General features: G+C 33.3%; 1 protein-coding gene across 3 annotated transcripts in view; it reads left to right on the plus strand.

Moving 5' to 3' along the window:
* QTRT2 (queuine tRNA-ribosyltransferase accessory subunit 2) overlaps positions 1 to 15,202 on the plus strand; it is a 48,499-nt gene that overhangs the window by 5,196 nt on the left and 28,101 nt on the right. For 2 of the 3 annotated variants that reach the window (XM_003763601.4, XM_031959685.1), the window contains exons 2-3: positions 8,394 to 8,614; positions 11,623 to 11,678. In XM_003763601.4, the coding sequence (XP_003763649.1) occupies positions 8,415 to 8,614; positions 11,623 to 11,678 (256 nt within the window). In that variant the 5' untranslated portion in view covers positions 8,394 to 8,414. Of the gene's footprint in view, positions 1 to 8,393; positions 8,615 to 9,399; positions 9,521 to 11,622; positions 11,679 to 15,202 lie in introns of those variants that run through there. The other variant, XM_031959686.1, reaches the window with a different exon arrangement.

The raw sequence follows: 15,202 nt of genomic DNA on the forward strand, positions 1-15,202 counted from the left end.
CATAAAGGACAGAAAGGGACCTGTATGTGCACGAATGTTTGTGGCAGCCCTCTTTGTAGTGGCTAGAAACTGGAAACTGAGTGGATGCCCATCAGTTGGAGAATGGCTGAATAAATTGTGGTATATGAATATTATGGAATATTATTGTTCTGTTAGAAATGACCAATAGGATGATTTCAGAAAGGCCTGGAGAGACTTACACGAACTGATGCTGAGTGAAATGAGCAGGGCCAAGAGATCATTATATACTTCAACAATAATACTAGATGATGACCAGTTCTGATGAACCTGGCCATCCTCAGCAATGAGATCAACCAAATCATTTCCAATGGAGCAGTAATGAACTGAACCAGCTACACCCAGAGAAAGAACTCTGGGAGATGACTAAAAACCATTACATTGAATTCCCAATCCCTATATTTATGCACACCTGCATTTTTGATTTCCTTCACAAGCTAATTGTACAATATTTCAGTCTGATTCTATTTGTACAGCAAAATAATGGTTTGGCCATGAATACTTATTGTGTCTCTAATTTATATTTTAATATATTTAACATCTACTGGTCATCTTGCCATCTGGGGGAGGTGAGGGGAGTAAGAGGGGAAAAATTGGAACAAGAGGTTTGGCAATTGTCAATGCTGTAAAGTTACCCATACATATAACCTGTAAATAAAAGGCTATTAAATTAAAAAAAAAAAAAAAAAAAAAAAAAAAAACAACAGAATGGTACAATAGAAAGAATGCTGGTCCTGAAATCAGAATACCTAAGTTTTAGTTGGAATAACACCTGTATCTCAGTTTCCTCACTTATAAAATCAGGAGGCTATCTTAGATTGGTTAATCAGGAGAATAAGTGTGCTGTGTGTGTATATGTGTGTATTTATTAGCATAGTTTCCCAGAACATTTTATAAAGTTTTTTTCTTGTTGTCGTGTTTGCTGTTCTTGTGGACAAAATTGAGAGATCTGTTGGCTCAAGATTAGTATAGCGAGGTTAATTTGGTATTTGAATGGCCAAACACAAAATGTAGTCAGTAATTTGATGTGATCTCCAAGGATATGTGCTGTTGTAATCTGTTTTATCAATGATATGGATATGCTTAACAAAATTGTGGAGGACACCAAATTAGCAGGGATAGTAAGTACCTTGGATAAAAAAAGGCTGGGTTCCACAAGATTTTGATGGGCAAGAACACTGATTTGTTAGGGATAAATGTGAAGTTTCATACTTGAGTTTAAAAAGTCAATTTTACAAATATAAAAGAAGGTTAAGTAGGGCTAGATAGCAGTTTGTCTTAAAAAAAAAAAAAATCCTGTAGTTCATGCAGTTAGGTGTTACAATGGATAGAGCATAGATGAGAGAAATGATTATTTCTCTTTTGAATTAATAGATAGTTATTGAATTAGGACCCAGGTTTTTCTCCCTTCTATTTCCTTATTCATAAATTAATCCCTGTCTGGGGGAAAAAAAAAAAAAAAAAAAGGTAAAGAAATTCCAGTTTAGTTGAATTGGTAGATTTTGGCCCATTGTGTTTTAATCAGACAGATCTTAGTGGAAGTGGATTCCCTCTTTTGTCTTGATTGCCCTAGACTGCAGTAATCTGGTAAGAGAAGAGAAGTCTTTGTTCAAGACTGAATTATCAACCATGGGTAACCTTCATTGAACAAACCCACTTCTCATTATACTCATTCTCTCTTTACTTGTTAAACAATCAGTTGATTTCCCCTCTAAGGAACACTCACTCTTCCAAGGGTATATAAATGAGTGAGTTCTATAAGGGGTCCTTGATTTAGGAAAGATAGCCAAATGGCCTTTTTATTATGCATTAACCATAATTAATAAAATGATCAATTACCAGAAACTATGTCAAACTTTTTATGGGTCACAAATCATTGGAGTCAGGAGGACCCGAATTCAAACCCAGCCTCTGATCCTTATTAGCTGTATGACCCTGGGCAAGTCATTTAATCCTTATTGTCTCCCAACACCTCCTCCCCTCACTCCTGAGAGCTCTACAGGTTTTAGTTGGACGTAAATTCTGTGCAAATCAACAATATAACGTGGCATCCATAAATAGTATGTTTAGGATTAGGAAGATGATGGCCTTTTTGTATTTCCTGCCCCTTTTTAGACTGCTGGTAATAATATGGCTATCACATACTAGAGTTATCTGTAAGAAATAAGCTCCTCCGTGCATAGATTGCACAGTTCTGTGAGATTTCTATGTCTAGTGGTACTCCCTTTTTTTGGACAGTATTCCTTTGTTTCCTTTTTCTGACTAGAAACCAATCTTTCACCTCAGTGTCCAGCTGGCCCCTCAAAAGAAACATGTCCCAAACAGAATTCATCATCTTTTGGCTATAATCTGCCTTTATTATTTCCTCTTTCTGGTGCCTTATGTCCAATTAGTTGCTCAATCTTGTCAATTTTACCTGGATAGTATTTCTTTGATTTGTTCTCTACTTTCAACTCCAACTGCCACCACCTTCAGGCAGACCCTTGGTATTACATATTTGGACTATTGTAATCAACTCCTATTGTTTTCTCTCAGATTCTAGTTTATCATTTTACATTATTCTCTCTCATATAGTCTGTGTTCTGTTCCCTTCTCCATTGTCTGTGTTCACTCCTGCAGATTGCCCTTCATTCCTGGAATATACTTTGTCCTCACTTCTACCTTGAAATCCTTCAAGATTCAGCTCTACTTGTAACTTTTCCATGAAATCTTCCTAGACTGTCTCCCTATACAAATATGTATAAGGTTTCCTATTTCCCATTATTACATTAGATTTTATAAGTTACCTTCAAGGTAGGATCTTCATTCATTCATTTTTTTTCTAATACCTAATATAGTGAAGGGTTATTTTAGATGATTTTAAGGGCTTTTCTAACTTATTTTATGATTAATAGAACTGAGCTAAATGAATATTTCTTTGGGGGAAAGGAATAAGGGAACAAGCATTATTAAGCACCTTTTATGTGCCAGGTGTTATGCTAAGTACTTTGCACACATTGTTATCCCATTTGATTCTCACAACAACCCTGTGAGTTAGATGCTATTATATTCTTCATTTATCAAGTGATGAAAGTTTTGGAATTTTAGCCAAATTTACTTTTTTCTTCTTAAGTAGTTCAGTCTCTTTCCAAGACATTGACCACAGCATCCCTGTATCTAAAATGTACATTTTTGATGTACAATTGCACACAATGTGCAATATTTTTCTCTTACCAAGGACTGTTTCCCATGGTAAATGTTCTTCCAAGAAACAGAAGGGTTTAACTTAATTGACATTGTATTCTGGAAAATCATCTTTTTCATTTAATTGAACAATAGAGGTATGTTGCAAGAACTTAATATAAGTAAACACCATTAGAATGTGAAAGAATACCTTTGTAACATGTTCAGTTTCTTTCTCATTACTTATCCCCCCTTCTCTCCCTAATAACCCACATTTATTTTTTGAAATATATTAACAATCCCTTGGGCTTGTGCTTCATATTACTTTTATATGAATTTCATTAAGAACAGGCATCTTCTATTACTACAGCTCATAGTCTGAAGTAAAAGATAAAATTTGTGTATTTAGGTTAAGCATGCTTTACAACTATTTGACAAGATGAGGCAATATTTTTAGACTATTATAAGGGAAAAAAGGGTTTTTTTGAAGCTGACCTTGATTGTCTTAAGCAGTGGTTCTCAAACTTTTGTTCCTAGTATCTTTACACTATTAAAAATTCTTGAGAATCTGTCCAAAGAGTTTTTGTTTATGTGGGTTATATTAATAGATATTTACACATTAGAAATAAAAGCTAACTTTGAATTTGTACACCCTCTGAAAGGGTTTCAGAGACCACTAGGATTCTCTGGATCCTACTTTGAGAATCACTGGTCTTAAGGTTGCTACCAATGACATGTTGTTTCTCATGGTATTCTTCCATTCTCTTATTTAATTTTTTACTTCAGTTCCATATTTTTTCGCTTCCTCCTCTACCCATTGAGAAAGCAAGCATTATGATATCTAATAAACATATGAAGTCCTGCAAAACATATCCTATTCTCAAATATGACTGAGGGTGGGCTCTTTCATTAACTAGTGCCTTATTTTGATTGCTTTGACCCACTTTGTGATTTGAAGTACTTACTAACTTAAAAAAATATATCTTTCAATTATCAAAAATTCATTTTTTTCCACTCTTCTACCTCCTTCTATCCACTGAAAAAGAAATATAGAAGTACAAAAAACTGTATCATATAAGCACATTTCTGCAAAATATACAAGGTACAAAATATATACAATATATAAATATATAAAATATATACAAAATATATGAATTTCCACCTTTAGAAATAAGACTGAGTGATCAATGAAGCCAACATTATTATTTTTGCTGTTATTGTTTCTTTCAACTTCAGGGAAACCCTATTTAGAGAAACTCCTAAGTTAAAGAAACATATTAAGTACAGTTTTATTTTTCCTTTTTCCTTTCATGTTAATACCTATATTGGACATCACCTCATAGATAGAGCCTATTAAATATAGGCTGAAAGATACTCATCAAAAGTGTAGAAGGTTCCCCCTCCTCTTTTTCCTTTATTTAAACCATAAGATTTTGCCCTCTCTTTCCCTATGATAAAGATGCTTTTTTCAAGGTTGTTCTCAGGATATTGCTTTTCTAGCTGAGCACTCGCTTCATCCTGAGGTTAACTGTTACTTTCCAATGCTGCTGACTACTGATTACATATTATCTTCAGGTGAATTATTAGAAACAGAGCATAGAGATTTCTCCCCAGGTCAATGAGTATTTATGTCTAAATATGCCAAGGGTCTCAAATGTGTGTCTTTTAACTGGACCTGAGCTCTTTGGCCAGTTAGCTTTCTTAAACCTTCAAGGGGAAAAGGGAGATTGTGACTTGATAACAGCTGAGCCAGCAATGCTTCTGCTTTATGTAAACAGCAGGGACCCAACCTCAAATTGCAGAGTTTACTGTATGTGTCCTTCAACCCTGACCTAGATTCTAACACTTGCATCAGGATGGAGAAGGTTGATGGAGCAACAGAAATTTGACAGACTTTGAGAGAGCCTAGCAGGCTTTCATACCTTTTGTGCTCAACTAATCTAGCTCCCTCAATAATTACATCTGGAGAAAGAGAGAGAGAAAAAGAGAGAGACACACAGAGAGAATGGGAATGTTTGCTTTTATCTTTTAATGGAATGGAACTAAAGTTTACCACATAATTATTCATTAGGAGAGCATGTGCTACTAAGTCTTGGAGAAGGGGCAGGAGAATGTACTTACTACCTCTCCTAACCTTGATATCTTTGAAATTAACCTTCCACGCTTAGGACATCTGATAATAAGGATGGAAATATTTGTGGTAACTTGCCCCACCCCGGGGTAAAAGGCAAGTTGAATTTGGTAACAGGACTACTTTTTCAGAATTTTGATAGGCATATTAAATATGTCTTTGTCAAAAAGCCTGTTACTGGAAAGGTGTTCATGAGCTGATAGAAACCTTTAGGAAAAAAAACCAAGGCAGAGTATAGCACTTCCCTTACCTGTCTTAATTCAGCTTAAGGCTGATACTGCTTTTTGACTGCCATATCACATTTTTGATTCACATTTATCTTCCAGTCCATTAAGAGCTCCATATCTTTCACACAAATTGGGATCTAGCCAAGACTCCTATTTTGTTCTTGTAAAATTTATTTTTTGAACCCAAACTTTCTTTCCATGCTAATACAGAGGTTTTTCTATTAAATTTCTTCTTATTAGACTCAGTCTTTTAGTCTAGCTAGCATTTCTTTTTTAGATTCTGATTCTATTATCTGACATGTTCAGTTGCATGTCATCTACAAATATGATAAATATCACATATATACTTTCATTCAGATTCACTTTCTTGGGAAATTTTGTGGTGAGAATTTTTAAAAAAGAAAAGGGGTAAAAAAAAAGACAGAGTTAGGGTCTCAATTTTCTGAGTTAGTTTCTCCACTAACAGGGTGAATAGTATTAAACTTAAAATTTTATAGAATCAGTGATCCTAAATATTGAACTGGAAGGGACACCTTCAGAGGTTATCTTATGCTACATAAAAATGTGGATAACACAGGATCCAGGACAGATTTCTTGGGACAAATTTCACTAACAACTTCCCTCATGTTTATGTAGAGCTATCAACGATTATTCTCTGGTTCTGATTGTTTGTCAATTCTGTATCCATCTGCCCTTTAGCCCGTAAATTGCCCATAAGGATAACCCAAAAGCTTTGGTCAGATATTTTGTCAGAGTGTAAATCAGTGATTCTGAAAGACCAGAATCTAGGTTTGAATAGTATTTCCCGTTGTTCCTACCTTAAAGAAATAGGGCCACATGTTTTGTAGATTCCTCAGAATTCAGTTAGTATATGTATTGATTCATTTTCTTCCCCCTGCTTTTAGTGTTCTGGAACACAGGTTTTAAAAGTAGAACTTTTGCCACAAATGGACTCAGACCTTTGTGGGCATGATTTTTATTACTTGCAATCAATAACTGTCTGTACTGAGCCAATAAATAGAAAAGAAACATCCTCTTAAAAAAAAAACAAAACATAATGCAGCATTATGTTAGTAAACTTTGAACATAATTCAGCAAGTATTTATTAAACTTATAATATGTACAAGGGACTGCTCTGAATGCTGAAGATCCAAAGATAAAACCAAAAATAATTCCTGTACTTAAGGAGCTAAGTGATTCCTTTTTTTTTTTTTTTTTTTTGCATCATATGATATAGTGTAATTTTTTTTCTTTGATTTTATATTTTTTCACAACTTCTAGGGGCATAAACATTCTTGCTTTATCTTAACTGATTTCATTTCATGAAATTTTGAATTTAATTTTTATTTTATAGTTGTTATTATTAAGTAAGCTAAAACAAACCCAATTTCTTCATTTCTTTATATTTTATTGACTAATATTTATGGCTGTTTCTCTCTGAGTACTTGAAACAAGGCTTCTAGTTTAATTTGTAAGAAAATAAGAAGACTTCTTGCATTTTCAGTTTCTTTATACTGTGTATATTGATTACACAAAATGACAAAGTTCTTTTATTGAGCCAAAACAATAACAACAACATAAAGCTTAGTTTTAAAAATTTCAAACGGTATGTTGGGCATTAGGTTTAAATGTAAATGCTTTTAATCCTTGAGGGAATAAGGTTCATTTTCCTGGGGAATTTTCTTTGTGAGAATTTTTTTTAAAAGCTGGCAATTAGGGCCTTCCAATCTTCTGAGTTAATTTCTCCACTTACAAAGTGGATATTATTAAACTTAAGATTTTGTAGAATCAATGGTAAAAGATCTTGAACTGTAAGGGACTATTAAGAATAAAATCTTCATTTCACAGGTAAGAATTTTGTTGGAAAAAACTTCAAAGAATGTGGTACTTAAATGAATCCATAAGATCAAGAATTATTTGAAGAACTATAGACACGTGAAAATAACTTGCCATGCCTTAGCAGAAAATCTCATGCTACATTTAAAATTATGTCCCAGGTGATTCTAGAGGAAATGATTAAAATAGGAATATGGTTTGTTTTTTTCTATTCTTGATCTGCAAGCTAATATAGGCCAGAAATATGTCAATTAAATGACTGAACTATATTGGGAATCACTGGAATTTACTAATAATATTCATCATGCTATGCATGAAAAATCAGATTCAAAGGGAAGAAAACATGAAAAAGAAAAAAAAAAGCAAGCAAACAACAACAAAGAGAAAATACTATGCTTTGATCCATATTCTGTCTCTGTAATTCTTTCTATGGATGTGGATGGGCACTTTGTATCATAAGACTTTATTATCCTAAGAAAATTCCAACAGATTCATGTGATTTTTAAAAAAAATTTCTACTTTTTCATTTGTTCCATTTTAATTTGTACTAAAAAAAAATACCATTGTAGCTATTTTATGGATTAAGGAAGGTCTGAAAACTTGAGTTCTGGATTTGTCATTGAGTTATTTGCGACCTTGAGGAAGGCATTTTAAGTCCAATTCCTCTCTAATTCCTCTAGTGATAATAGCTAGCATTTATCTAGTCTTAAGTTTAATAAATGCTTTACATATAATATCTCATTTCATCTTTAAAACAACTCTGTGACAAGAGTGCTATTATTCTTCCTGTTTTTATAGGTACAGAAATAGGTACAGATAGAACCTTTGCCCTGGACTCTGACAGCTAGTAAATGTCTGAGATAGCATTCAAACTCATTTTTTTTTCCTGATTGGCTATTGTTTTATGTTACCTCATTGATGCAAGATGGATCTAAAAATATTAATACCTGGGACCTAATGTGATTTGACTTTCATGTATCCAAGATTTCCTTCTAACAAATGCTTTTTTTTTCTATCAGGAACCAGTGAATAACTTCAGGATGAAATTGAATCTTTCCAGAGTGGTTCGGGGCTGTCGCCTTGGAACATTAAATAACCTGGGAAAGAAAGGGGACCGTACCATGGAGTTTCCAGGTTGCCTGCTGTATACTAGAACTGGATCAGCTCCACATCTGACTCATGACACATTACAAGTCATCAGTGGGATTCCAGTCATGACTCAACTCACCTTGTCTTCATTGTAAATATTGGGCCTCATTACATCTGTTATTATAAATAACAAGCTTAAAGTAATCATTGCAGGCTGTTTGGTATCTAAGACCTGTATTCTTTATGCAGATATGTAGACGTGAGGTTTGTTCAACAGGTATTTATGAAGGGTCCACTGTATGTGAGGTTTGAGCTAGGTGCTGGGTATACAGCAACTCCTCTCTTCAAAGGCATTCCCTTCTATTGGAGAATCATGTCCTTTATAGAACAAGATAATAAAAATCCACATTTATATAGTGCCTTAAGGTTTGCAAAAGTTATTTATATGTATTGTTTTATGGCTCTTTGCAACAAATGAGAAAGCTCAGCCTCAGAGAATTGAAGTGACTTGCTAAAGCTTCCATAGTTAGGAAGTATCAGAGGCAAAATAAAACAACCTCAGTTCATTTTTTTTTCTTCAAGAAATTTTTTTAAGCTTTTTATTTTCAAAACATGCACAGTTAATTTTTTAACATTGACCCTTGCATAACCTTGTGTCTCAAATTTTCCCTTCCTTCCCCTATTCCCTCCCCTAGATGGCAAGCAATCCAATATATGTTATATGTGTTAAAATATATGTTAAATCCAATATGTATAAATATATTTATATAATTCTCTTTCTTCACAAGAAAAATCAGATCAGAAAGGAAAGAAAATGAGTAAGAAAACAAAATACAAGCGAACAACAAAAAGTGAAAATGCTATGTTGTGATCCACACTCAGTTCCCACAGTCCTCTCTCTGCATGTAGATGGCTCTTTTCATCACAAGATCATTGGAACTGGCATCAGTCATCTCATTACAACTTCATTTCTTAACTTTAAGTTCAGCATATTACATGTATGATTTGAAGAAAAAGATAGCAGTGAAAATAAGAGATTGGGAAAACTTTGCAAAGGGTATGGCACCTAAATTGAACTTTGATGATAAAGATTCTGAGAGGTAGTAATGTAGAAGGAATGTACCTTAGAGATAATGGACAGTTTATGGCAAGATATAGAGGTGGGAGTACAAAGGTATGAGTAAGAATCAGATAGAACAGAGAGGTGCTGGCAAAACTGGTCTAGTTCATCCAGGATAATTGGGAAATGTTAAATATAAATAAAAATACAGTTTGTTCAGTAGTTTCGGTTCTGGCCAATTCTTTGCGACCCTCTTTGGGGTTTTCTTGGCAAAGATGCTGGAGTGGTTTGCTATTTCCTTCTCTGGCTCATTTAACAGATGGAGAAACTTAGGCAACTGACCCAGGGTCAGCTAGGAAGTATCTGAGGCCAGATGAACTTAGGGCTTCTTGTCCAGGACTGGCATTCTATCCACTGTGCCACTGTACAAGATAGATAATATTAATTTGAAGCTAAGTCAATATGTTGCCACCAGAATCTACTTCTATTTGAATTTGACACCTGTGGGCCAGAACATTAGTGAAAGGATGACAAGTAGGTGGTACAATGGATAGAATGCTAGATCTGGAGTCAGGAAAGCTTAATTCCTCCCTAGCCTCCCACAGTTATTAGCTGTGTGATTGTTTTGGTTTCCTCATCTGTAAAATGTAGATAGTATCTCACTCCCACAGTTATTGTGAGGAACCAGTGTGATGATATTTGTAAAGCATTTCATACAATGCCTGGCGTATGCTAGGGAACATTATAAAAATATTATAAATATTATTAAAATTAATATTATTAAAACATCATTATTAAATATATAGCTGAATATGTAATATAATATGCAAATCAATATATGTAATGTAATACAAAATGTTAGAATGACAGATCCTATAATAATCTTATAATATATGTAATATATATGTATAATAATGATAATAATATTAATAGCTAGCATTTACATTGTACCTACTATATTCCAGGAACTTTACTGAGAATTATGGAGATAAGAAATATCTGGAAAGGTAGACCAAACTGTGAAGAGTTTTAAGTACTGGGTTGGTACTTAAATATTTTAGTCTATAGGCAAATAGGAAGACACTGAATGTTAATTATAATTAAGGTGTCATAAAATTTTCACCTCTGGGGTACAAAAATAGTTTCAAGATATTGACACTGATCTAATAATAAATAATAGCATTATTACTTGGTGATTCAAGGTAAGAGTGAGGAAGAATTATAAACGCAAGGCAAGCAATACACCTCTTTCCAACCCAGCAAGTACAGCTGTTTTGGAGTTTATCAAAATTCCCTTGACAAGCTATAAGTCATGTTTGGTTACCTCTGAAGCAAGAAAACTTCACTGGTACCAAGTTTGAGCTGTAAGAACTATATCTGACTTCCCATTTGACCCTGTCCTAGATTATTGTTTTAGGATATGTCTGTAGTATCAAAAGAAAGATAATAAGGGCCAAGGTCTGAGTTACACTGTACCCTCTGTTCCTATATATGTTGACCTAGTAGAGAACTGAAGAGCCAGTCTCAGAATTCTAGGTCCCTGACAAGTTTTGAGATGGTTCAAACTTGAGCTCAGAGCTGATGCCCCAGGGAAGTTGAAAACCAGCAGAGTAGTTGCCACCACTCACACTGCTTGAAGTTTTTTTCTGCCAATTACTGGCCACGAAACTGAAAATTATGTTACAAACTATCTGTCTCTCACCTGTGGTTTTCTATCCATTCTGTGTCATTTTCATCCCATCACTTTTATATTTATTGAACTACTTGACGAATGATCAATTAATTCTCTAGTCTTGTATGAAAATAACGATTTTCTAAGGGTGGGAGATGAGAGAAAAGGAAATCCAACTGTCTTAAATCAAAGGGTCTTTGTCTCTTCTGTTTTTACCAAATATGTTGTTTTTGTTTTCATTCACTGGGGATAGCAAAACTAAGACTTTTAAATGGGGCTGACTTTTGTTGCTAAAAGACCAGTTTTGCTGTGACATGATTTTGTGTTTGTGTGCTTTTTCTGCCTCATCAAAAACTTGAGCAGATTTTTCTCTAGCTCTTATGTCACCTTTTTTTTCTTTTTCTTTTTTTTTTTCTTTTGGTCACAGAGCGGAACACTATGAAATCTTGGAGGAATATAAGGAAGGAATTGGAAAATTTATAGGTAAAAATTATATATTTAGTATGAGTTTGTTGATATCCTAATTTTAGAGTTTGGTAATGCAGGGACAGCTATTCATTTCTGAATATGTGGTAGTGTCTTAGCAATAATTCCTTCATTACAGGAATCATTTTGTACTTATGACAATTTCCATTTGTGGATATGTCCTCTTCCTTCCAGGAAAAAACTTAACAGAGACGGTTATTGTCCTAACTTACCTTCTGTAGGTCTCTCCTTTCATTAACAATTCCTGCTCTGAGAGGAAAGTACTACTTATGTGAAAAGTTTCTGAGGCACAAACATCTATGTGTTGCTTTTTGTTGCTCAGTTTTCTTCTTTCACCAAAAAATAATTGGACACCAATAGCCTTTGTATTTCAATGAAAGGCTTTGTATGTTTTTTCCAAATCTCAACCCAACTTAGGAATCAGCAGCAATTTTTGTTATTTTTAATATGTGATATCATCAAGCTGCTGTATTCTGGAACTGCCTTCAAAAAAGACAACACATGGCAGTTGAATTTCTTAGCTTCTGGTTTTTCTTCTTCTAATTTTCTTCTAATTATTCCCAGAACAATTCCTTTCCCACCCTCTTTTTTTTTTGTGTGTGTGTTTTTTTTTTTTTTTTAATTAAACTGAAGTAGAAAAAAATGTAGCAGAGTGTCAAAGTTTTAGAGTTGATATTGTCCATGGGTAACCTAGGTCAAGTGATCCACCTTCTTGCTACCAGATGATTTTTCTTATTTTTTCTTATCTTAGGTTCATAGGTAATCAACATGCATGTTCTGTTAATTTTTTAATCAATTAATACAGTTACAACATATTTCAAATTAACTAATTAGTTTAAGTCCCCAGTTTAATGAGTTGTTGTTTAATCATTTAATAAGTAATACTTATTAAGTAGGGCATCTAGGTGGCACAGTGGAATGTTGGCCTGGAGTCAGGAAGACTTATCTCCCTGAGTTCAAATCCAGTCTTAAACATGTCCTAGATGTGTGATCCTAGGCAAATCACTTAACTCTACCTCAATTCCTCATCTGTAAAATGAGCTGGAAAAAAAAAGGCAAATCACTCTAGTATCTTTGCCAAGAAAACTCCAAATGGGATCACAGAAAGTTGGTTACAACTGAAAACAATTGAGCAACAACAACAACAAATTTATTAAATAAGTAATTTTTATTGAAATTTATTAAGTGAACAATACTTAGTAAACTGGAGAAACCTCTTTTCTCATGAACATTTCATTATCTGTCTGTATCAGCTCCTTTAATTTCTTAGGTTCAATAACTATCAAAACTAGTGATAAATTATAAATAATTATTTAAATCTATGTTTTTAAACATATTTAAAAAAATAAAGCAAAGACTTGGATAATTACACATACAGTATGTCAGCTGTGAGAAAGAGCAGTGTCAGTCACTTTTACTCATCATTTCAGCAAATCAGCATTTTGATTTCTCTTACAAATAGAGTTCCACCCTTCAGTTTTCTTGGGATATAGATTAGAGTCTTTTCTCAAGAATTCTCTGTGTTCCTTTGTGAGATAAAGCTTAAATTCAGTTCTCTTTAGAAATAAGTTATCTTTGTCTTTTTTTTTTCTATGTCTTCTCTTTAGCCATCTTAGGTATAGTAGTCTCTCCAAAATGATGATAAGCTCTCATTTTCTTCACAGATTCATTCTAGGCAGTTCAGCTGTCACTCCAAGATTCCATTCCTTTTAAAGCTACAGTAATACTTTTTGATAGAAACTTTTGAAACTGTGTTGTATTTGTATAAATTACATACAAATACAGAATGGAATATTATTTTTTAGAACATCTTGGTAGAACTCTGATGTTTATTTTCTTAATTATCCTTACATAAGAAATGGAAGAATGGTATGGATAATTTAAAACTATTTATAAAGCAAAAAATAATATATCTGGCTTTTGAAGATACTATACACTTTTTATTTTCTTGGAGAGAGATTTCCAATTTACATTTTGCTTTTTAAAGATTTTTATTTAATTTTAATTTTAAAATGAGTTTGTTTTCCTTAAACATGTAACTAAATGAAAAAATGGGATGGAAGCCCAGAAGTTTGCTTAGTGGTAGAGGAAATGCATCTGTATATATTTCACTTTCAGTTCTATTCATATGAGTAGAGGAGAATAATAGACTGGATAAAGTAGAACTATTGGAAGAATTATACAAGTTTCTAGTTAGAAGGTTCTTTAAAGGTTATCTAGTACAACCCTCTTAATTTTATAGATGAAGATCAGATTTGCACACTTGCAAAGGCATAATCACATCTCCTAACTCTCAAGTCTAGTATTCTTTATACTAATTTTCCTTTGTGTTTTATTCTGAAGTTTTTTTCTTCTCCTTATGTTGGAACATGGGTGTTTCAAATGTTTGGGAAAATCATTGCAAACAAAATAGTGAAGCCACACTATGCAGACCTGATTCAGTTGGAGCTAAAAGGCTGAAAATCGGCCTTCATCTGCTTGTTTCCTGCCTGAACTCACTTGCTTAATGTTGGGAATTGACAAATATCATCTTTAGAGTAGAATCACAATTGGAACTTAAAACAACTTACTAGATATAAGATTTCTGGTTCCTGCTTTCTTTAGGAAGGTAATCAAGTACTCTGGCTTAAAAGGGTATTCTCATCTACCTCTTTTTGGTTTAGAGTAAACATAGATTTTTATTTATATCAATAAAGTGTAGATTAATAAGTTATTGAAAACAAGAGGTCTATAGTTGCTTTGAACAAATCCAAGCATTGAATCTAAGATGGCAAAACTGTAAAGCTTTATTTAATGTTTCAGTAAAACAATTTTGCTCAAGTTTTATTGGCTATTTTAGGAAATTTTTCGTTCTAATTTTAGGTTATTTAAAGTATTTTAAATAGGAATATTTTAGGTTTGGTTTTCCAAAATTGTTTTATTCCTCCAACTCAAGAATTTTAAACTTTTTTTTGGTCTGTGCTGGGTCTCTTTGGCAGTCTGGTGAAATCCATGGATTTCTTCCCAGAATATTGTTTTTAAATTCATGAAATAAAACATAGGATTGTAAACTTTATTGAAATTAGATAGTTTAAAAAAAAACCCAAAACCTAAGATCATAAATCTTAGGTTAAGAACCCTTGCTGTCATAGAAAGATTGTAAGTATCCCAGTGAGCCATTTTTTTTCCCCTTAAATAAGTGAGTGATACATCCTTTTATCAAATTCCATGTGTAGTCTAGTTGGAGTGGTCCACCTTCCTGCTCCTAGTTCATTTTTTGTACTTATTCCCATCCTGAATTTATAACTAATCAACATGTATGTTTTGGTGTTTCTTCACTGGTTAATAAAATTATAGCATCTTTCTAATTAATTAATTAGGTTTTTTTCTTTTTTTTATTATAGATTTTTATTTACAAGATATATGCATGGATAATTTTTTAGCATTGACAGTTGCAAAACCTTTAGTTCCAACTTTTCCCCTCCTTTCCCCCACCCCTTTCCCCAGATAGTAGGTTGACCAATACATGTTAAATACGTTGA

This window comes from Sarcophilus harrisii, chromosome 3 (genome assembly GCF_902635505.1).
Source record: "Sarcophilus harrisii chromosome 3, mSarHar1.11, whole genome shotgun sequence".
Lineage (NCBI taxonomy): Eukaryota > Metazoa > Chordata > Mammalia > Dasyuromorphia > Dasyuridae > Sarcophilus > Sarcophilus harrisii.